The sequence below is a fragment of the Platalea leucorodia genome (assembly GCF_965183815.1).
Source record: "Platalea leucorodia genome assembly, chromosome: 8".
Classification (NCBI taxonomy): Eukaryota; Metazoa; Chordata; class Aves; order Pelecaniformes; family Threskiornithidae; genus Platalea; species Platalea leucorodia.
The window spans coordinates 5,244,492-5,268,114 of record NC_138830.1 but is presented as its reverse complement, the minus strand read 5'-3'; the positions used below and the strand labels follow the sequence as shown (position 1 = coordinate 5,268,114).

General features: G+C 43.4%; 1 protein-coding gene across 5 annotated transcripts in view; it reads right to left on the bottom strand.

The window, feature by feature from the left end:
- Window positions 1–23,623, bottom strand: part of MECOM (MDS1 and EVI1 complex locus) — a 50,891-nt gene that overhangs the window by 15,424 nt on the left and 11,844 nt on the right. Inside the window, exons 3-9 of one of the 5 annotated variants that reach the window (XM_082319391.1) lie at window positions 22,421–22,523; window positions 20,059–20,275; window positions 16,675–16,822; window positions 15,471–15,627; window positions 7,957–9,319; window positions 5,851–5,938; window positions 2,924–2,950 (exon numbers count right to left, since the gene is read on the bottom strand). In XM_082319391.1, coding sequence (XP_082175517.1) covers window positions 2,924–2,950; window positions 5,851–5,938; window positions 7,957–9,319; window positions 15,471–15,627; window positions 16,675–16,822; window positions 20,059–20,275; window positions 22,421–22,469 — 2,049 coding nt within the window. In that variant the 5' untranslated portion in view covers window positions 22,470–22,523. The remainder of the gene's footprint in view (window positions 1–2,923; window positions 2,951–5,850; window positions 5,939–7,956; window positions 9,320–15,470; window positions 15,628–16,674; window positions 16,823–20,058; window positions 20,276–22,420; window positions 22,524–23,623) is intronic. The other 4 variants (XM_082319387.1, XM_082319389.1, XM_082319388.1 and 1 more) reach the window with 4 other exon arrangements.

Sequence of the window (23,623 nt, the reverse complement as noted above, 5' to 3'; positions counted from 1 at the left end):
GGGAGGAAGGCACCGCTTGACCCCAAGAATGGGATTAGTGTAATTGCCATGTCCATGGAGAAAGCTCTCCGAGGAGGTAGGAGAGCGAGAAGATCCTATTACACATTTTACATACAGCTATTGCCTTATGGACAAGTCATGTCTGCTCCTAATCTGAGATCAGTGAATGACAGTATTTTATATAGAACAGTAACTTTTGATTTACATATATGAGAGTTGTTGATTCTATCTGCGTCCAGATGTCTGGAAAAGGAAGCAGCTTTCCCCCACCTCCCTCCCGCTCCCTGAGAGGCTATTAACCTCCTACTGACGCAAACTAATATGCAGTCGCAATTCCCCAGCTCCGACTCAAAAATGCAGACATTACCATAATCGGCTAAAACAAGTATTTATAAACATTTCAACGGGCAAGATATCATCAGCAGGGGCCTTGAATATTTGTCTTAAAATTTATTAACCAACGGAAGAAAAACTGGCATAAATAAAGCAAAGGTTTGTTGTTGCTGCTTTTTAAGAATAACCTGATGATATGAAATAATCTAGCAGACAATGTCATGAATTACATGACCTCATGTTTTACAAACGCAACTCCTTCATTGGTATTATCGCAAAAACAACTGACTTTATGGCTGCAACTCATGGGAAAAAAATTGTTCAAATGTTTGCTTTCTATTTTTACTAGTGTTATTTAGAGAAATCTTGAAAACCCAACTACTAGAGCTCAGGATTTCTTCCTCCCCAGTTCCAAGTTATAATGCTTTCTCTAAAAACCACAACTTGTGAATTTGTTGTCTTGAAACTGTGTGTATTTGGACATCCAGCCATGGAACTTGGCCGAGCTATAGTCACGTTCAAGAGACCTATCACACGTGGCTGAGCTTTATGAAGCAGTAGCGAGAAACTCCTGCTGATCTGCAGTATCGCTCCAGAATAACTCTATTTGTATTAATGCAGTTGGTGGGGATTTAGCTGATCTAACAGAATGGATCGTGCCCTAAAACAAGCCCAGTAAAATAAAAGCTTTTTTAATGCATTCACCGAATTTCTTTTCATTTATTTGTAAAATTATTTTAATTATTTACAATGATTCTCCATAAAGCTACTGCAAATAAAGTCTGAACCTCTTTATAGCAACCTTCTCGTGATGGGACCAGAAGGGGATGAAAGAGCCTACAGACTAAATAAATTGTGATCCATTCAAGAGAGGGTGTTGCCCATTGATTTGCACTATAGGGTTCCTGCCAAACAATGAAAAACAATCTGAAATAATCTTGAAATATGTGGCACATGCAACTGTGAATTGAGATAGAAAGGCTCGTGTGACACATTCAAATCTCTCAAGATGAAGATTCATCCATGAATCAGCATCCTGCTCTAGGCACTTTATGGTTTAAATACCTATTTCTGCTGCAGCTGCTCAAAGCACTAGCATGGCCAGGTGACATATGCTCAGAAAAAAAAGCAGGATGATAGAAATTTGAGGACCAAGCCAATGTCAAGGAAAGCAGACAGAAGAAACAGACTGCACCAGGTTTTTTAACTTCCCAAATATGCCCAAATAGAGCCACTTTTCTGAGAGCAGAGCATTCAGGGTGCCCAGGCCAAATCACAAATCCTACCACGGCCCCTTCATGTGCTACACTGAATTCCCTCTAGAGCAAAGAAAATGTTTGGGAACCACCTCTTGTGCTTTCCAAGTCTGGCACCTAACCCTACCTCCTATCTGTTGAGCTCATCTATGGGTGCTCGCAGGAGTCATTCGGTGCCTGCTTAGCTCCTTTCATCTCAGGATCTTTTGCAGCTGCATAAACCATCGCTTTACAGGAAGAAAATGGGATTAAAGCCGCGTGTATGCAAAGCAAAGGTCCATCGCTGCTTTTGAAGCGTGCCATGGATGGCACGCAGAGGAGAGCACGGCTAAGTGCCAATCTGCAGGGGCAGCACCTTTGAGGGCTCCTGCGCTAGCCCCATACAGAGACGCACATGGGGAAGAGTACGTGAAGATTTCAGATCTCGTTTTGCGAAATTCTGGCTTCGTCTTGTGAAATTAGTCCACGTCTCACTGCAAGTGATGAGCGAGAGTGAGTCAGGACCTGAGCCGCAGCCGGCTGGCTCCAGCTCTCCCCTCCGAAGCCCGAAGGTTGGGAAAAATCTGGGACAAGTATTTATGGGTTCAGTGCTGCAGCTGAGAAGCCAGCAATACGAGAGCAAAACACGGTGTTATTTGAGTTGCATCTGCAAAAGCAGTTGCTGTGGCTTTTTTTTCATGAACAATTTGGACGTATTAAAAATAACGTTTTACAAAAATAGAAGAGCAAGCTCAAATTTATCCCATAGTACTAAAAGCACAATTCCTGTTCGCATAAGGGGGACGATGTAAGTATACACACAGGACAAATTTGACCCAAACACAGCAAATAAATGGGTGTTTTATTTGTGCTTTAAGTACAGCAATGAGCAATTAAGCTCAAAACTTCAAAGCTGGTAAATTGACTAACTCCCACTGAAGTCAATGAGAGATAGAAACATGAAGTCCTCTGAGGCTCTGTATTTTAATGTCTCGAATGCAGATTAAATATTTATAACTATTGCAATCTAACAAGATTTCAGCCTGGAAATTTCACTGCAATCTCTGAAGGAAATGGCTTGGAACAATTTCAGTTAAATATAAACAAAACCTGCATTTTGAAACCCTCGCTCAGGTAAAGCTCCCATTGCCTTCACCAAATAAAACCGGCAAGATTAGGTAGACAAAAATAAAGCCAATTTGACATAAGAGGATATTTATCCACTACAGCTATAACACTCTGTAGGAAAGTGTGGCACGCTCCGTAATTGAGTGGTAAGTTATCTTTCATATTATATTTTTCTTACGCAATTTATTTCACAATGATTAAATCAAAAATATAAGCAATGAACTTACCCAAATTCTTTGATCAGGCAATTGGAACTGGGAGCAAAATTGAAACAAAAACAACACATTATTCCTGCATTGGAACCCTCATTGCAATCAATCTACTAATTAAGATTTTATTTAAAGATACCAATTAAGATGTTATTCTGAATGATTTGTTGCATCGGGATATTCCCTCCCTAAAAATGCAATCCTTGTAATGGCAAATTATTGTGAAATACCGTTAAATGATCTAATTTTCATAGCTTTCAGGCCACTGCCACCAGGAGGAATTCTGCCCAGGCAGGGACAGGGTAAGGACTGCAGGGTTTATGTCTTTAATCTCTACTTCAGCAACCTATTTTAAAGATCCATCTGTTAGCTGTCATATTATCCAGTTAAAAAAAATAAATTCTGGCTTCATCAGATGGCAAGTTTCAGAAATTAATTCACCTACAGAAACACAAACTTGTAGGACACAAACAATAATTTTGTTCATATTTTACATAGATAAATCCTGCCAGCAGAAAATTAAAACTCACGGTGCAATCCACACCTGTACTTTTACAGGAGTGAATAGGACTATAAAGGAAAAAGAGCTTTTCTGCAAGCCGTTCCCCAGTCCTCTATAAATACCGAGCCAAATTCTGCCTTTGCAAACAGGAGACTCCTTTCTGTTAAAGTCAGCAATAAAGCAGATTTTGGCATTTACTCGTTTGACAGGACATGTGATGGTGCTTTAGGTTTTTTTACAATGTATTGAGAGTGCATGTTACACTCATAACCTTTGTATCCATCCATCTCACACCAAGTTAAAGACGTTATCCCTAGCAGCTAGGTAAGTGATAAGATGAAAGCCAGTATTTACCGTGGATTTTTTTTTCTATTGCACAATGAGAAATGCGGAGGAATGGGCAAAAGTGTGTAACGGGCATATTTGTGCGCTCCCGTGCATGTGTTCAGAGGGTGCTGGCTCTGCCCCACCTCGGCTGGCACCGCAGTGGGGAGGTGGCATCCGACACCTCCTGCTCACACTGATGGACCTGGTGACCACCCTGGGACCTTCCTCGGGCACCGACAATAGATTTAACCAACTCTCTGTGAAAAAACACGAGGGGTGAAATCCCGACATCCTGCCCACTAATGGCAAAACGCCCAATGTCTCCGTTTCACCTGCATGCCTACGGCATCCTGGCCTAACTCCCATTAACCCTTCTCCAGTTCCCCATGTAACTCAAGAGTCATACAACGCTACGTAGAAGAGTATCCAACTCCTTCCCTGCCCACCACAAACTCCTAACAGTACATTTTACTCAAACAGCCTCCTTTCCCACCCACTGACCACACTACCTACCACTGTCAGCAGACCAACCTGCGGCAAAACCTTCAGAGCCCCTTGATCCAACCTCACTAAATGACATCGATTTACACCTTCTGAAAAGCTAGCTAGCACTAAGCAAAATAATATTGTTTCCTCCATCGAGACGGTACCTAAAATGCCCTCACTGAAATAATTTACTATTACTTTACAGCCCCTTAGGTGCTCTAACAGAATCACTCATTTGATGGAGAGGAACCTGCCTGGTTTTACACCAGGGGACACAAAGAGAATTGAGCTCCTGTTTGTGTATTTGTGCATTAGCACTATCTGCTATGAAATGGGAATTTTTACTTGTTGCTTTGTAACTTGGGCAAATAAGGTAACTCAGCACAAGGTGCTGAGCTGCTATTAAATCCTTTACCTAGATTCTCAATAATTTTAATACTTAATAGACCCTTCACTTCCTACAGGCATTGGAACTGGAACAGGGTGTTTTTCTGCACTCTCTACCTATGTGATAGCATTATGTTTGTGCATCTGCAACTATATATGCCATCAGCTGCTCTTCCCAGTTCTCCAGAAGTCCCATATTTCAGGATATATTCCATACAACCTAGGGCATAACAATTGTTGCCTTCACTGAAAAAAAAAAAAAACCAACCAAATTGTAGCAGATTATTGGCATGGTTTGCCCAGGAATCAGAGGAAGCTGAACCAGAGACTGCAGCTCCTGGTTGTGCGCTTAAAATGCAAGACCCATATGGGGTGTCATTATTAGGATGAAACAGCCTATAGTCAGCAAGAGGTTCAAATTTGCAAATACCACAGAGCATTTTATTTCAGGCATAAGGTTTAACCCAAATTATTAGCAAAATCTCCTTAAGCAAGGAGAAGGAAGACAAAATGAGGGTGCGGTGCTGTTGAAGAAAGGCAACGTATAGTTTGCATACAGGTCCTCTTGCTATACTACATACACATTGCAGTTGTTACACCGTTTTAGGGAGACCCTCCAAAATTTTTGTTATTCAGCAAATAAGCAGCAGGATTATGGCCTATGAACAAGACAGCAGCCCTCTCGTATAGCATGTCTTCAGGCATGGGGGCGCAGGGATCCTACAAAGTCATTGCATACACTATAGCCCACAACAGCTACCTAAAAGAGATGGAGCATTTGCATTATGAGACTTGAAAGCATGGAGTGGAAGGTTTTCTCTCTTTTCTGGGAGTCCTTAAATATTGACAACTGGGATGCTCAGCTTTGCTGGCCTGACTTTGAATCTACATCGTCTCCTTGCAGACAATATCGACTCCACCGCAACAGGCCAGAGCACAGGAGTGCTGAAGAAGACACGGGTAGCTGCAAGTGTTGGTAGCTACGCTACAGTTTTGGAGGAACACGGTTCTAAAACATACATGTAGTTTGAAATCTAGCTTCCTCTATAATCAAAACATGTTGTTTCATCTGCAAAACATCAAGAAGCTCAGAACAATGCTTATGCTTTTCCACTACAATGGTGCAGCAAAAACTGTGTGTTTTAGGAAATCCAAAAATGACTAAGACTGCATTCATTTCTCTGCACCTGCTTTGAAGCATCAACAGGCTTGTTTACAACATCAAAATTCCCAAAATACTTACTTGTGGATGAAACAAGAATCCCGGGGAAGGTCTCAAGTATTTCTCTTTTAAAGCTTCCAGTGGGTCAGTTAACTTTCTTTTCTCTACTCTGTAAATGTTAAAATTAGATTTGCTTGTGATGAATCGGTCTCAGATATTAATAATTATACAGCTACTCATGTTTAAAATAGTCAATGATACATCAAGTAATTTGTTTCTCATAGATAATGGTAAATGATAAGGAAGCACAGTCAGCTCTCGATTCCTGCACACGACTCGTTACTGCGGGTGGGGGCTGTGAATCGCCATTAAAGGAAGACGATACCATTTACATAGGAAATAATCCCATTTCAAAAGACCGGTAATAATTATAATAGGAACCAATGACTAACTACTGAGCACTTTTATGAAGAAATAAGGCAACCGAGTGTGCTCTCCGCTCGGAAGACAGGAATTCACGGCAACAGGAGCCTTGAGCAATGGGTCCCTTCTCATCTGCCCATGTGAGACATCGCAGCCACCATCCTGGAAACCTCTCCTTGTGCAAGGCCGTGCACAAGCAGGGCCGGAAAGGTGGGCTTGTGGGAACGCGCTGAATCTGATACGCCAGCAACAAAGACTGCGATCAACTCATGTGGGCACATAGGCAGCCAAACGCAGCGCGGGTAATTCAGAAGCAGTGTGGAAATTTGAAGTTTTGCTTTTTCCGTTACTGATGTGTACGGTTTAAGTGACAGATCCTACTGTCCATACGTAGATGTAACTCATGGCAAAGGAAGGCTCGGGAACAACTGGCCTTGTGCTATGCTGCCAGAATTTGTACAGATTTCATTAGTTTGTAATGCAGGACCATAAACCACGGATCATTATTTCCACTGCTTCAGGCATTTAAAATGAATATGACGCAAAGAAAACCTATGGTCTAATACAGATATCAATCTGGCATGAATAAAACCATCTCAGTAAATAGCACCATATCCTGTTTCTTCATAATGCATACCTGTTGTCTTATGCGAGAGCATTCTCCAAAAACTTTCCCCATAGCATTTCTTTTTCAGATAAAGCAATAAATTAACATCATTTACATGGCAGTAACTTTTTTTTTAACAATAGGCTGTAAAAACAGTCATTTATATTACAGACAAATATTTTTATGGCTAATATTTTTCTAAACTAATTTACATGCATGACTTTGGTTGGTTACAGGTATACGAGCAGAAAGGCAAAGGGCAAAGAGGGGCTGACGTACACAGGACACACGTGAAATCCAGATCCTGGTGAGACCCATCTCAGCACTGCTGGGAAACACTGAGGGGTCAGGATTTTACCACTGGTTTTTAAAATCTCAGCTCACTGACAGTGTCTGCTTGTGCACCCGTCGAAGCCAACGACAAGGGTCCCATTGATTTCATAAGGTAGATCAGATTAACTAGCCCGCTGGTGAGGCTTTGTACACACAAGGACACTGCGTCTTCAATTAATGAAATGCCCAAATAAATCAACCCATTACTCAAATCAGTGCAAAAAAAAAGGCAGAAATCACTCAATTTCCATACTTTTTATACACCTTAGGACAAATTTGCTTCTTTGTTGTACTTAGGAAATACTTCTACTTAATTCAGGAGGAACTAAAAAGGTGGTGTACAACTGGCACCCTGGTGAGCTGCTCTCTAATTTCCAGGGGAAGACAGAGGCAGAGGGCAGTAAAGGCAAGTGGGCAGCATTTTGGAAGACAAGGAATTTGAGGCAAACCAGTGATGTCAAATACACGATAAATATACAAATATTCAATACTGATGCCAATTTGTTTCTGGGTAAGAGAATATATTCAACTTCTGCATGTCAAGGTGTGCAGGTTAAACTAATAACTCACTGCAACGAGGGCAGTCATGAAGACTTGGTAATTGCAGCACTACCAGACCCAGGGTTTGCTCTGAGCAGCTCGGATTTAAGGCGGTGTGCACGGGTCAGCATGCAGCCTGGACCACCCCGTGCCCCGGCGGTGGGATGACGCCTCCAGGGACGGTGAGATGGGAACGGGCTTGTCCTGCATCTGCAGGCAGCTGGCCCTGGCAGACCTAACTGGCTGTACCAAAGGATGCCGAAAGGCAGCAGATAGTCCGTTACCTGTAAATGGGATCCATAAAGAACGGGGTGGGCCGGGCATGCTGCAAGGAGGACTCCGAAGCTTTCCTTTGCTCAAGGTCGCCTCCTTTCTTTTCTCCAAAGACGTGGTTTTTCCGAGGCTCGGCTTGTTTTGTGCCGCTGGCTCGACTTCTGCTGCCCATGCTGAGATCTAGAGGCTGGTCCTGGCTTGCCGCAGAGGGGGCTGCTGGCTTTGAGGGTATGGGAGTAAGTGGCTTCTCCTCCTTACGCTTTATGGTGAGGTCAAAGGGAGACTCAGAGCTTCCCTTTGGGATCTTCTTTATTTCACTGGGTGATTGGGGCTCCACTTTCAAGGGTAACGGTCTCAAGTCTCTATCAGGAAATGGATACATTGATTGAGAGAATGCTGGAAAAAATGGGAGGGGAAACATGGAAGGGTAAGGTAAGGCTCCGACTTTTTTGTCTTGCAGCCCCACAAGTCCTGTTGAACCAAAGTACTTTTCAGCAATAGAAGCAATAGCCTTTATAGAATCATTCACCGCTCCTGACACCGCAGTCTGCTCCTCTAAGGATGGTGAGAAAATGGAATGATTGCTGTGGTCTTTCTTATTATTTATTGAAGCCAGGCTCTGCAGAGAGCTTACTTTGTCTTTGAACATTTTACCATTTTCTTTAAATTTCTCTTTCTCACTTTCAATGTCACTTTCCAGATCAGAGCCCGAGGTGGTTTCCAGGTCACTGCCACTGGGGGTACTGACATCGTCAAGGTCAAGGTCACTACTCTCTGACTGGTCACTGAGTTTCTCATGCGGCCTCTCTTCAGAGGACCTCTCTGGTTGAAGCTCCACTGGCTTATTCTCCCCTACTGATGGTTGCTTATTTAGTGCCTTCAAAATATCCTGGGTGGCTGGCAGTATCTGAGGATTTGTCATGAGGGGACTTTGACTTTTGTTTGTCTGATCTGCGCTCGGTAGTCCTTTAACAGGAGAACTAGTAGGTAGCAAAGGTGGCCTGTGGTACAAGCCTGAAGGAAACAGACCGGGGAAGCTAAAAGAAAATCCAGGAGCTGTTGGAAAGGTAAGACCAGCAGGATGCCTATTGGCTCCAAAATAGTCAGCAAGGCCCGGATTTGCATGATTCATATTAACCATGGACGTTTTATCCATAGCTGGGGTTCCAGGAAGTGAAATGCCTTGGCCAAAAAATCCTCCTGCTGCAAAATGGTTCTTGCCCTCACAAAATCTCCTGTGTTTATTTAAGGAAGACGTAGTGCTGAACATTTGTCCACAGTCTTTGCACTTGATTTGGGTTCTGCAATCAGCATGCATGCGCTTATGACGACAAAGGTTTGAAAACTGAGTATAGGATTTATGGCAGACCTCACCTGTATGTAAACAACAACAACAACACATCTCAGGCTTTATGGTAATTGCCCCCACCCTCCAAATTTTGCAAATAACACCACTTTTTTACCCGCCAAATGTCAATTAGGAAGCCATAAGGAGAAGTCTGGGTGCACAAACGTACGAAAAGCGGTTGTACTCTTCCAAAGCAAGGCATCCAAGCAGACAAATGTCTAAAGACAGCACCAAAACCCACTCCAACAAACCAGAAAAGGTATGAAATCACTAAAAGACAGTTCCCTTGTTTGCTCTTTGTATTGCACAGTGTTGCATACTCGGTACCGTTATTCCATATTGCATTAGCACCCAGAGCCCTGCCGAGAGCCGCGGCTTAATGCTGTAACACCGTACAAACCCACGGTGCTCCTGCGCAAGCGAGCACTTGCGTCTTCAAATGACATCCATTTATGTCACTATTCACATGTGCAAAGTTAGCCATTAAAATAAATACTTGTAGGACCAGGTAGGAGATAGACAGAGCTGCCTCACAGAGCTTTCAGTCTGCAAGGCCACAAGGACATATAAGAGGTGAAGGAGGAGACAACCAGGTATTTCCAAGTGTATAACCTTATTAACAAACAACGTTTTTTCCCGCTTACAATTAAGAATTTAATCTCATGAAAGGCCAGGCTAGAGCCTGAGCAACCTCAGTCTCATATGTCCAAAGCACTTCTATTCGTGTAATGCATAGTGTCCCTGCAGGTGCCTGGGATGCTGTAACTCTAAATCCAACATCTTAGTAACTTTACCAGTCTTAATATTGCTTATTTGTCTCTTGCACATGAAAAAAGTACACTATATTTCAACAACAATTTCCTTTAAGAATGCAGCTGTATTTATTTGCATGTCTGATGTTCAAAACAGCTCGATGGATTTCCTTTCAAACTCCTCTGGGATGAGAATAGCTTCAGCCTCACAAAAGAAGCACTTGGAGAAAGCCCGAAATCACAGAGGGGAGGAGATCTACCTCGAGCTCGTGGGCCTGATCTAGCCTGCAAAACTTGGCACGTCGGAGCACGGCTTCCAGCAATCCTTTTCAGTAGCAGGAGGCTGAAAGTGGCCCCGGTGGTGCACAGCGAGACACTATGAAGGGTGAGTCATCTCGTTGAAGCAAATGGGATTTTGCATGGCCCTGATTTTTAGGGAGCCAACTGGGGCAGCAACCGAATTATAGGTCCATAAGTTAAAATGTGGTTGCAAAGAGGACAATGGTCAGCTGCCCAGTGCCTTTTTAGGTCCCCTTTTGTCATCCTTTGGACAAGCAGGGACATCGGGCAAGTATCAAGGCTGTGCTATGTCTTGTGCTCTTCATTATGTTAAAATTTGTCCGTACCTCTGCATTACCTTGCTTCTAACAGCATCAGCTCCAGCCTTGTTTAAAAACAAGGCAGAAGCATTATCAGTAAGCAGCGTTATCCCTCTGTAATAAATCCTTTTTTTTTTTTTTTTCCCAGCCAGGAAAAAGCCTATGGCATTTTATTTTTATTTAATTTGTGTTATATCATAAGCTCTCATCTTTCACACATCAAAGCCACACAACAATACACATTGTGTATTCTGAGGCCTTTTTAACAATCATTTTCATGATTTGAGACAGACTGACATAATTTACAATGGCTCTATTTTAAGCCTGCAAAGGAAACTGAATTGAATGTATCCCATCCTGCACTCTTGGTTCCCATGAACTGCAATCACGTCCTCTAACTTCCACTCGCACCGGGGCCCGCGCTAACCTTCCTGCTCCGCTAAATCTCTGCCCTTGAGAAACTTGACCACTTGTTGTCATCTCTTAACTGTTTACCTCTTCAGCAGGCTGCTTCATATCTCAGCAACAATGCTCCTATTGTTCGAGGGCCTGATCCTGCCTGGTCCACCCGTTTTCCCTGTTCACGTCCCGTTGACATCCCCGGGACAATTCGTGGGGTACAGAGTGCAGAATTGGGCCCAAACACAGGAAATTTGCAATGTGGTAATTCAGGAAGAATGTTTGTTGCTGTGTATCAGTTACTGTTCCTCCTGGAAATCTTCATTCACAAGGAAAGACAAGAAAGAAAAGAGAGAAAATAAAAAATAAAATTAAAAAGCAAGAAGAAAAAAGATGGCAAAGAAAGGAAAGAGAAAAGAGAGACATGAAGGAAGGAAGAAACATAGAAAAGAAAAGAGAGAAGAGAGAAAAAGGACAAGGAAAAGGGAAGAGAAAAGAATAAAATAAAATAAAATAAAATAAAATAAAATAAAATAAAATAAAATAAAATAAAATAAAGGAAAAGAAGGGAGAAGAGAAGAGAAGAGAAGAGAAGAGAAGAGAAGAGAAGAGAAGAGAAGAGAAGAAAAAAGAAAAGAAAAGAAAAGAAGAGAAAAGAAAAGAAAAGAAAAGAGAAGAGAAGAGAAGAGAAGAGAAGAGAAGAGAAGAGAAAAGAAAAGAAAAGAAAAGAAAAGAAAAGAAAAGAAAAGAAAAGAAAAGAAAAGAAAAGAAAAGAAAAGAAAAGAAAAGAAAAGAGAAAAGAAAAGAGAAAAGGAAAGAAAAGGAAAAAGAAAAGAAAAAAGAAAAGGAAAGAAAAGGAAAAAGAAAAGAAAAAAGAAAAAGAGAAAAGAAAATATTCTTGTTCCTTGAAAACACTTGATTTTCTCTTGATAAGTACTTTCTATTTCTTTTTGTGGAAAATATTTTATTTTCCTATTTAACATGAAACTATTTTTTATTTAATACAGAACTATTTGTTGTTTATTTGTTGCAGTATGAAGCTCTGTTTTTTCTGCTCTTTTCTCCTATTTTTAGCCTAATCACAGGTGTAAGGTTTCTGCTCCCACAAAAGAAAGTCACCACCAGACTTCACGGTACAGAATCAGGCCCCTTACCTTCACTGTTGAGCTCTTACACAAAAAGCTCCCCCTGCTCCCATCAGGTTGATCACAGAAACCAAAATTAACCAAAATTAAACTGACCAAAATGGTGACTCGAGTGACATATCCATAGGTTTGCACAAGCTTCACCTTGGGTATTATGGGCCAACTCCTCTCCACGCGTAAAGCAGGGTAACTCTACCAACACTGATAGAGTTATGCCTAACACATAGCAGCAGAGCATCCGACCACATGTATTTTTCCAGGAAAAAAACCTCCACTGCATCCATTTACAAGGCTAGGCTACTGTATAATTAAAAACAAACCATGTTTTGTGAACTTTTTGATCTTCTACCAGGTATTGTTGAGGGCCTGCTTCTTATTCACGTGACGGTATTCAATATAACGCTTCACTCAGGTAGGCTAGAGGGGTAAGTGGGTGAGAAGGGGTGTATTGGCACAGATTTGGTCTTCCTAAAGTTTTGGAAGTTCTCCCGTGAAGAACATTGATACATTATTAAATTATTATTCTCCATTAATATATTTAAAAGTCAACAGAACCGAGAAATATTCTACTCCACATAAAAGCAAAAATACACACTTACAATTGAGAGATATCCTTACAAACTATTAAGGAAGATGCAAATTAATCATTTGATTAAATATATTTCATTTCAGTTTTAAAACTAAATTAAACCAATAATGGCAATACCATTGAAATACGTAAATGTTTATTATTATAATCTCAATCAAACAACAGTTGTACTGAGGAGTTCACCTTTTTGAGCATAAAAGTTATTTAAAACTATTTAATGAGGTGCTGCTTGCTCAAGGTGCCTCTTGCATTTAACAGGCAATCTATTAAATCCATGCGCTTTCAAGGCTGGCAAAGAAATTTTGGGGCCAGGTCCAAAGCTCTTACTCCCCAGAGCAGTCTTGCTCTTGGGGACCATCACCCGAAGCCTGTGCGTAACATGGCGTCAACGAAGAGCGCACCCAATGCCCCGCTGATCTTGGAGGAGGCTCTGTGTGTAAATCGATCGCGCCACCTCGACCTCCATGGATATTCCCAGGAGCCAGGACTCCTCAGATAAGCTTGTGTTATAAGATCTACCTCTTTTTCATCATATGACTTCTATTTCCAAGTAAAGCTTTGCTTAAACTTAGTAGATGGGGGACGGTTATCAACTTTAATTGCTTCCACGTATCAAAGCAACAGAAGCTGTGTTTGATTTCTCCTGTTACACCTTATTATACCCTTTAAATCTCAGCACCATACTTTTAAGCAACTAACTTTTAAGGGAAGCTTCTCTCCTTGCAGCTTTTATTGCTCTACAGACCCCAGGTTTAACACGAACTCCCAATCCGGCTCCCAAATCGCAGAAATTCATCTCGTGCCTATGCACACTCTGTACCGCGATTGTCTCTGGACCCCAAATTAGCCAGCAGTTAAGTTTGCATATTTTCTGCTTATTAAAAAAATTACTCTAAGTACTATTTTGAATATGTTCAGTCTATTATGGCATGTGGTTTCTATTTGGAGAGGCTGGAGATTTTGCGAAGGCAGTGAGTAATTACCTTAGTGTTGGTGAGTTTTCACTCAAGCTTGGGCGGTGTACTGTAATAAGAGACAGTTGCCATAAACAGACTGGTATGAGTAAATCATGGTGTGTGGCCTTCTGGTGGAAAACAGATATCTCCTTTAGGTGACCCTACCTCCCTCCCATCGCTCAGCAAAGCCTACCGAACATGTGGTCTCCAAACCCTTCTGTTCTGCAATTACATGGCTGTTATTCGTAGGTTGCTCAATGGGTTTTCATCCCTTGCACTGTACATATGAAGAATACTGGCTGGTGTTTTGATTTATCAGAATAAATAGTAACAAAGAGCATTTGAGCAATTATTTCATTTAAGAGAGGTGCCACTTATAGACTTTTATGTAGGGCATTGACTGCAACAGGACTGTCTGAAGACTCCCTACCTGGCCAGAAATTACTGTTTTCTAATAATTAGAATCTTTAAGTGTAATTACTTAACCTGTAATCAGGTTTAAAAATTATTAGTGATGTTTATTATTGGATCTAATTATACATTTTCTCATTGAAGAAGCCCAAACCAAAAGTATTATCTAACCCAATGGCAGATACGCAGACTTCACACAAATGAGTCTTCCAAGCCAATACTCCTCCTCTTGAGGAATTATCTTAGCATGTGGCCGCAGCTTTGTCCAGGTGTGGTGTTCGTATTTTGATAAATTATTAAGAGCAGCAAAAGATTAAGAAGTTTAGCGGACAAGAAAGGGAAGTGGTCACAAGGTGCCTTTCAAGCCGTAGCAGGTGCCTGAACAGACTGTGGTGGAGATTAGTGCTACCAAGAACAATATTCTTAAATATTTTCTGCCTCTGTTTTCCTGGTGAAAGGCAGAGAAAGCAACCTGCAACATTCCCGTGCACCCAGCTTCCCCATCTCCTAGCAGGATGTGGCTCAGCAGTAAACACAACCCGTGAAACTCTGAGGATCCGATTTACAGCCCGGTACAGAGTCAGGCCCACAGACGAGGCAAGTTTTATTGCTGGAGCAGCTGTTGGTGAAGATCTAACAGCTCAACTCAAATTTGGGGCATGCAAAGGAGCCTCAAGGAGGGCAGCAAGCTCCTCCGAGTGTAATTCACTGCCTCTAAGGTTTATTTTCCAACTCCAGCAAAAGTCATGGCATCTGCTGTGGAGATTCTGTGGCCCAAAATTAACTCCTACAGCAAAGCAGCCTTTGCTGGCTCTGCCTAATTCCCAGTGTGTCCTGACCGTGGTGGCAGCCGCTGCCACCCTGCCCTGCCCACCCTGGCACTGCCACCTCCTCCCCTGGGCCAGCAGGGCCGTATCCAGCACAGGGCACAGCGCGGGGGGCTGCTGCTGGTGCAGAGGGGCAGGAAGGAGAGCAGCCAGCTTGGCGCGGTGCAAAGCAACGAGGCTGCGGCCGCCGAGCCTGGCACGGCTCCTTCTTGCTAAATCTCACTCCCCGCTTGCTCTTTGCGTCTGTGCGTGGAAAAATACCCCAGGGACAAGAGGTACATTTATACAGTATAGAGTGTCTGCCTGAAAAGGAAAATCGTATGAAAATAATGCTTTGCACTGGACTGCGAATTGCCCAGTGCTCATTTAATAACTCACAGCCCCCGTGAAGCCAGCAGGAAATTCAAAGGGAGCACAACACAAAGTCCTGCTTCCAGATTACGCTGCTTTTCGACAAACGAAATAACACTTAACCGAAGACGTTTAGTTGAAGACTTACATATGAAAGGTTTGACACTGCTGTGGATGTGTTTATGCTGTTTGAGGCCTGAAGAAGTGGCAAAGGTTTTGCCGCACTCTGGACAAGCGTGAGCACGAGCCCCAACATGCTGGGAACGAATATGCCTCTGAAGGTTGCTGGGGTCCGTGAAAACCTGCTAGGAAATGAGTACTGATTAACCAAGAAACTTAACTGCGGAAGAAGCCAGTTATTACAAGAGTCTTTTAAAATTCAAACCTTGGAGCTATTTGGGAGTATTTAAGATTAAAAACCGTGGCTGCATCGCAGCCTTGCTAATGGGCATCAATGGGAGCTGTGCCTGCAGGACGGGGCCTCGGTTTCCCAGGGTCAGCCAAGTATTTGGTGGATCTGTTAACCCCTTTGCAGCTGCTGCAGCAGATGCATTTGCCCCTGCCATTAGAAACTGGGCTTTTGAGGTCAGGGTCTTCACACAAAACGAGTCAAAAATCCAGCTGCTTGAAGCCTCTAAGCATTACTGCAATAGAAGTACTTTATAGTGACAACGGAGTGTGTGACAGAGAAATCCTGTACACGACACAGTCCTAGCACCCAGGGCTCGGCTGCATCTTATGAGTGTCAGCTCAATATAAAATCCCCATTATTGCAGCAAATCTACTTAAAAATGAGAAAATCCTCATGCAAAAGGCCCAAGCTTTGGGAATCTGGTAAAAAGCAATGCAGCGCACGACACCCCATACAAATAATCTGCACAGCAAGCCCAGTGCTGGGAAGCAATAGAGATGCTCTGGAGATGAGAGAGTTGTGCTCACTTAGCACAGCTGGGGCCCATCGCTATTTCTTATTTTGATTTATATTGCAGTAGTGTCCTGAAGTTTCTGGTCCCAGCGGCTGGCGCACAGCCTGGGGAGCCATCCACCCTGCATTTTCCCGGGGTTCCTTGCACCTCAGTGGTCCTCTTACACCCCACCAGTCCTCGCAAGGAGACAAGCCCTGAGCTCAGCGATGCTCAGCATCCTGCATCGGTGCTCAGTTCAGACCCCACAGCCATTTCCAAATCAAAGAGGGTAGAAAAATAACGTATTTATAAAGTAGAAGTGTAAACCCTTGAGAACCCGTCCGGAGCACGGCAGAAGCCTTACATCCTCCTGCATCCCAGCCCCGGGCATCCCCACTTCCACGCTCTTGTGCATCCAGCACCAGGCAGCCTACAAATTCACTGTACCTTGGCACAGTTTTCACACTCGTAGTGCTTCCCGCTGTCGTGTGACATTTGGTGACGTATCAAGTTGGACTTCCAGTTAAAAGCTTTGGGGCACTGGTCGCATTTGTACTCTCTCTCCTCGCTGTGCGACAGCATGTGCTTCTCCAGGCTGCAGAAACAGGAACAGGGCTCAGTGAGGTCCCCACACACACACGGGTTTATCAGAGGTTTGCAGATCAGCATAGGAAGAGGAGACAGCAGAGCACGTAATTACAGCAAAAAAATTTAAAAAGCCCCAAAGGCCCAATCCTGACAGACCCAAGTCCTTTGAGTACCAGGCTCGCCCCGGCCGGGAGGCAGAACATCCTCCTCCCTACCAGAACAACACATCCTCTCACGGTTTGCCAGCCCACTCGCAAATGCTCCAGGAGATGCTGCTGCCATCACTCCCTAAGGAGATTATTTCATACACCTCTTAGTATTTCACTCTGGTAATTCTTCCCTACAGTCTGAATTATTTCTACCTTACGACTTTCCCTCTAAATGCACCTTGGATCCCACCATCTGATGCAACTCCACTCCTTTGATGGGAGTCAATTTTTCTTACAGCAGGAATAGATCAGGAATAACTCCACTGGAGCAGGACAAAATCAGCATAAGAAGCCTCTAAATATGGTACACTACAACTGGAGTTATACTTAGTTATTATTAACTGTGTCCAATTGCATAGCTGCTTATTCATTCATTTCTTAGTAGTTTATTCAGTCTCTTAGTAGGGTATTTAATCCCCCACCTAATTACTGCTGCACATCTTTGAGTTCATTTTTGTCTCCGAATTTTCTGAGTTCCTGTTTTATTATTCATTTGTAGCAAATATATTTTTTAAACACTTGTATCGCTCAATCACATCCAAAATCATAACTCACAGTATTGTTCGAGGAAAGATCACTATGTAATGTAAGAGTGGATTCACAAAAAAGCCACTGGAAACTGGGATCTTTAGCCTGGGATGCCAAACCGGATCAGTCCTTCCTCATGTGAAGCTCCCACTGATCTCTGCTGAATCAGTGGACAAAACCTGCTGGGTTTACAGTCTGGTTTGGGTTGTGCAGCCCGAACAGCAGCTTTCATTGTCAGCCACAGGTAATGGAAATGCTTGCACCCTGTGGATGCTCTTTACTTCTACCCCTCTCAGACTCCTTCCTTTAGAGGAAAAAAATAATTCTGGCTTCCCCTCCTGATGTTTCTATAACAATTGACTCTCCATCATGACCTGGTAAACAGATTTGCTGTAAGACCTAGAGAGATTCCTGTCCCTGGCTCTGGCACCAGCTCCCGGCCGCCTGCCGCGGCTACGTGATCTGCCATCAGCACCGGGCAGTCCTGGCCCCCCCCATCTCCATCTTCCTGCTCAGCTCTTTCTCCATTTAATTACACACACCCTCAAGCATGGCTCGTTCGGGCCTTTTGTTTTATATAATCTGGATATAGCACACTTCGGTACTTTTTTGCTGGGAACTGTCTTTGTGGTGTATTAGCCTCTCAATAATTCAAGAGTTCGGAGAATGACTGCATTCTCTCTCATTTTTCACTCTTTCTCACAGTACTGCCCATCTATTTATGATGACTCGTTCTTTGTTTTCTGCCCTTTCTCTTCAATATTTAATATTTTAAGCTAAATTTACATTTCCTCAATGATTCCCATATGTTAGATATCGTCCTCTGGTTCGCAGGCAGAAAAGAACTTTAACACCAAACAACTCAAGATGTGGAAAAATGTTACAGTCCAGACTCCTGCCTCACCCACATTGCTGCAACCCTTTTGACTTGATCTACCTACATCAGCCCCTTCGAATCAATCACTCAGATTAGAAATTAGACACACGGAGCTGCATGCTGCTCAGCATCGGCCAGCGAATAAGACCTTGTGCCTGCACAAACTCCCACTCAGCGGGGTCGACCTAGTATGCGCGGAGCAATGTTTGGCACATCATGTTTTAATTTTGGCGTCATTCATTTTGCGGAAGCGTTGAGGATCAGGTCATACGACATGCTGATCTGAGACCCTCTGCGTGATGCCAGGCAACCTCCACTCCATCAACAGGAGCTAAGGAGCATCTGTGTTTTGGGAGAGCGGGCTCCATCTTGCAGAATCAGCACCTGAAGCATGCAGGAGCAGTTGTCCAAAGGGGCTAACCCTGGGCATGCACAACCCCGTGCTAACCTCCAACAGACACCACAACATCCTGTATCATGGACTAGGAAAGATTTCTGTGAAAAATATGAACCCACAAAATACTCTAAATTGACAAGTCAATACTTAAGGGGCATATGATTATTAAGCAATGCAAATAAATGCACTGCTGTACCTAAAAGGGCAGTTAATAGTTACTGAAGTTGGGCCCACACAACGTGGAGAAGCAAGAAGACACTGTGGGAGTGTTGGAGCTGTGCTACAGACTCTGGCTGAAAGCAAGAGATACTGGCCCAGGTCTGCTGCTGCTATAAACCAGCTTCCTAAGAAATGCACTGCCTCATCGCAGTGGAGGATCTGGCCCAGGATTTTACTACTGAGATACCTCAGCATTACTATCAAACATTGGCTGAGGGCAACTTTCCCCTGTCCTGAAAGCATTAAGATGTGAATCCATGAGGTATGTGCTGCAGCAGCTCCTATGCGCTCTCAATATCTTTCAGTAAATCACAAAATTTGCCACAATCTGCACCGCAACATGATATTTTAAGAAACCACAAAAACTATAGTGACAGGAAATACGTAAATGATTTTCAGCATATAAAAGTTGCACTTTCTTTTATATTCTATGCATATTTCAGATACATATGCATATGGGTCTATCTGTTTAAACGGCCAGATATATATATAAAAAAGAGATGAACCCCAGTGTTTCAAGACAGTATAGCTATAAATACATATTAATAGATAGACATATATATATTAACATCTAGAACCTGCCTCTAACTAGCACGGCTTGTTTGCGAAGATAAAATTGGTAACATCAGTGAACATCACTCAGAGATGTTCTAAGTTATTTCTACCTAAAAATAAGGAGCCCAGACCTTAGTTGATCTGAACTATAATCACTCCTCTGATTTCACTGCAACCAGCCCAATTCATGCCAGCTGAAGATCTGGTTATCAGAAGATCCAGTTCTTAATTTAAGGTCCCCACTAAGGACTTCAGTACATGGACAAAATTTCTGATTTATTGAGACTCCATTGCTTTCTATGCTATAAAACACCAACCAGCACAGAAGTCTTACTCATCTTCACCTTTGGTTTCTACAGAAGATGAAGGTATCAGATTCTGCCCTGGCTGATGCCCTGCATGATCTGACTGAAGCCACTACAGAATCTGCCTCATCCAACCATGTTTTAAGCATCTACCTTTGTAAGTCTGGGAAGACTTGATCACACTCTTTACACTCCTGGATTTCATGCACGTCCCGAAGGTCATTCTCATTCTCAAGCTTTTTCTGGAAGTCCTCCTCCACCATGGAGAAGGCGGAGTGAGGTGTGCTGCAGGGGAACTTCTGGTGGTCTACAAGCTCAGCCTTGGACTCAAAGAGCTGGTCGCAGTCCTCGCAGCGATACTGGCGCTCCTCTGGAAGACAAAGGGGTTGGGCACAGGGGGACTGCATCAGCTTTCAGTCATTTTCACTACTGTCCCATCAGGAGTTCCATGACAGTGTGGTTAAATGAATGGCTATTCAGTGAAAAAGAGAAGAACCTCAAAAGAAACAAGGATGCCTTGTAACGCTGTATAATAATGCTTTAATTCTACAATATATGACAGTGCAATACTACCTGTTAGCTGCCTGGGTAACATCCAATAGGGATCCCTAACACTGGCTTAGAACAAAGGTCAGTGGGTTTATATACTATCCTAAATGGGGATATACAGGGTCTAAGGTGGATATCCAGTAGAGGCTGCCAGTCTCTGCCTTTCCGAATGAAGGAGTCTGACTTAGACATGAACATGAGCATCTAAAATAGCCAAAAGGGTGTTAATAGTTTTTTAAAGTCTCTTTATTTCCATTAGAGTCCTTCAGCAGCACCCAACCCTGTTCAAAGTAAGCCAGAGACACATGAAGTTGGGGTAATGGAGACAGAGGCCTTGCTTTAAATTCCATAATGCCAGTCACAAAATGTTTCTTACTGAAAACGAGTGTAGAAGATCATTAGAGTGTCACTTTGGAGTGAATATTGCATTCCGCTAATTAGTAATTCCTGCAAAAGAATAGATTAGCTGACAAAAATCCCAAAAAGCAAACTTAGAGAAGAGCATCCCATGATATTTTTTTCTGCTGTTTTTTTTACTTATGGTCCATACAAGGAGTCAGACGCCCTGGTTTGGTTCCAGTGTTACCTGCCCTGCAGATATACGTGCCCAGGGGCTCTGAGGCAGAAAGGCCCTGAGGAGTCTGGCTGAAATCTCAAATGCACATAGTTGGTTGTTTATTGACAGTTTAGTTGCTCCAGAGAAAGCATCATGGGGCGCTGTTGTCCGCTGTCCATGAGCAATACTTTGGCTCAGTCTGCTTCTCAGTTAGCCCTGTGGGACATATTCCTGTGTGTGACTGCAGAGATTTCCTCTAGTGTCATTTATACAATAGCTACTTGACCACAGGGACTAGGCATGGAAAACACTATGCTTGAAAAGAGGGACATCTTTAGCAATGACTAAACGAACTTACCACTATGGAAAAAAAAAGATACTGCTCTAAATGTAGAGGCAGTTATAAGAAAGTGCAGCCCTTGATACCTCCTGCCCTGGGAAAACCCCTGTGTGCTGTCCCTGAATCCCTGAGAATCTGTAAAATGTCCACGTTGGCATAAACTGCAACCTAATGGGCATCAAGCAGATATCCTACGCCCAGTCCCGGCTGTGGCTGTATAACCCGCTGCGCGACGGGCAGCAGAGCAAAAGGAGCTTTTGGAGGTGGGGGACAAATCTGAGCAACAGCTCAGGAGTTTCAGACCCAGAATCTGTGCATCAGATGAGTAACGAATGAGTGTGAGGAGGAAGAATGGCTCAAAGGTTCTCACACGTGACAGCAACATTAACAACCTGAGATTTTCGCTTTTCAAGAAGACAGAATAACAGTTATTTGGCTAAGTGACAAAAAATAACCTATAATCAGGGTCCATACAGGTCCTGCAGGAGCAGCACAGCCTAGAGATAAGGACGTGGACTCTTGCTCTCCTTTTGCAATACCCACAAAATGATCAAGTTTCAATCTTGAAGCCTTACTACCGCCCTCAGTTACATCTGCAGACCTCTGTTTCTGCCAGGGAGGTTCGAGTAAGTGAGGGTAAAACCTGAACAACGTTAGGAGTTGCAGGGATGCAATGCTGAGAAATATTGACCATGCAAACTAGAGCTCGCCAGATTAGCAGGTACAAAATGCAACACTGAATGAGGCTACTCTCCTGGGTGGACCAGGAGTGATGAAGAAAATAAACAGAGAACCCCCAATGCCAGTGCTGGCATTGCTTTTGAGAGCAGACCCACTCTTCAGAGGGCCTGAAGGAGTCGGGATATTAGACTAGGTTATTCACTGAACAGCTTTCCAAGAAACCGAAGAGCAGAAGATAGACAAATACAACTGTGGTCCAGCTCTCCTCCCTGGGTAAAGTGAAGCCATCCTGGACTTCAAAAGGACTCCAACAGAGGATAAATCTCCCCAATATTTTGCTTAATTTCAATGATACTTTCTATTAGATTAGACAGTAAGAAGTGGCTAACCGTGAATGTCTGGAGCCATTGTTTCATGTGAATAATCTTCACTCTTCATGAACAGTAAGAGCTCCTCTCCTGGTTCAATATCTGCTACCACTCTGTAGAATATCTGGGAGAAAAAAAAAAAAAAAAGAGAAAGCAATGTAACTACCACAACAGGCAAAGAGGCATAAACCACTGCCGGTGAGTACTACAGGATCAAAACCGCATGGCCAGACCCTGCCCCAGCGTGGGTGCTGGCTGCTGTTTGCTGGAGAGGTGCCGACTTCGACTATAGCAGGTCTGCTCCTTCCAGCCCCAAAGCCGCTGGTGCTTTGAGCTCTGTGAGGATAAAAAGGACGATTGCTTTCAACAGCCTCCGCTGCAAAACGAGCTACGTGATGACTGCAAATATCACCAGCAATTTGCATGCTTAGTTATACCAAACCCGTGTACCAAGTAGCCATAAAACACATCCCTGAGTGATCCATGTAAGGGAGACAACTTCCCACTGGGAAAAGGTACCTGAGAAGATGTCACTGATTAAACCATAGGTATCCAACCCCCCATTTCGGTCATCTACGCAGCCCAGAAAGCTGTGAGGTGAAAGGCTTATACAAAGCAGCACACCTGGTTATTCCTTAGCTTCAAACAGGAATCAAAGCAAAAAATAGTCCCAGCTGAAGAAATGCCATGAGCAGCCAAAGCTGCTGGTGGTGACCCCGGCCGGTGGCACCTGGTCCCCCTGTACAGGTGACAACAGGCTCTGGGCAGGAGCCCGTCGGGGAAGCAGGAGGCTGCGGGAGGGCGAAGGGGCCACGCTCCCTTGGGTCCGTGCACCCAGGGCAAGCGCGTGCTGGCACCGCAAGGCTCTGCCGAAAGGAAATTCCCAAAATCCATCTGGCTGCTTTCTGCCTCAGCAGGAAATGTGAAGAGTACTAAGAAACTTCATGAAGCAGCTCAAATAAATATTAGTAACTTCCTCAGGCCTTATTAAACAAAACCACGACAGCTATGTTCCCTACGCTAAAAAATGATGCCTTTGCGTTTTCTCGGACTAATGCATTTTTAAAAGTTTCGCTCTCAAACTCTTAACTCTCAGTACTCATTTCGGTGCATTGGGAGAAAGGTAGAAAATCACCTCCACTGTTTAAAGTCAAACAGATGCGTTTGTTGCAAGGTAGGCAGGGGGACCTAGAGATGCGTGGGTATTTTCCTTGCCCGGTGCCA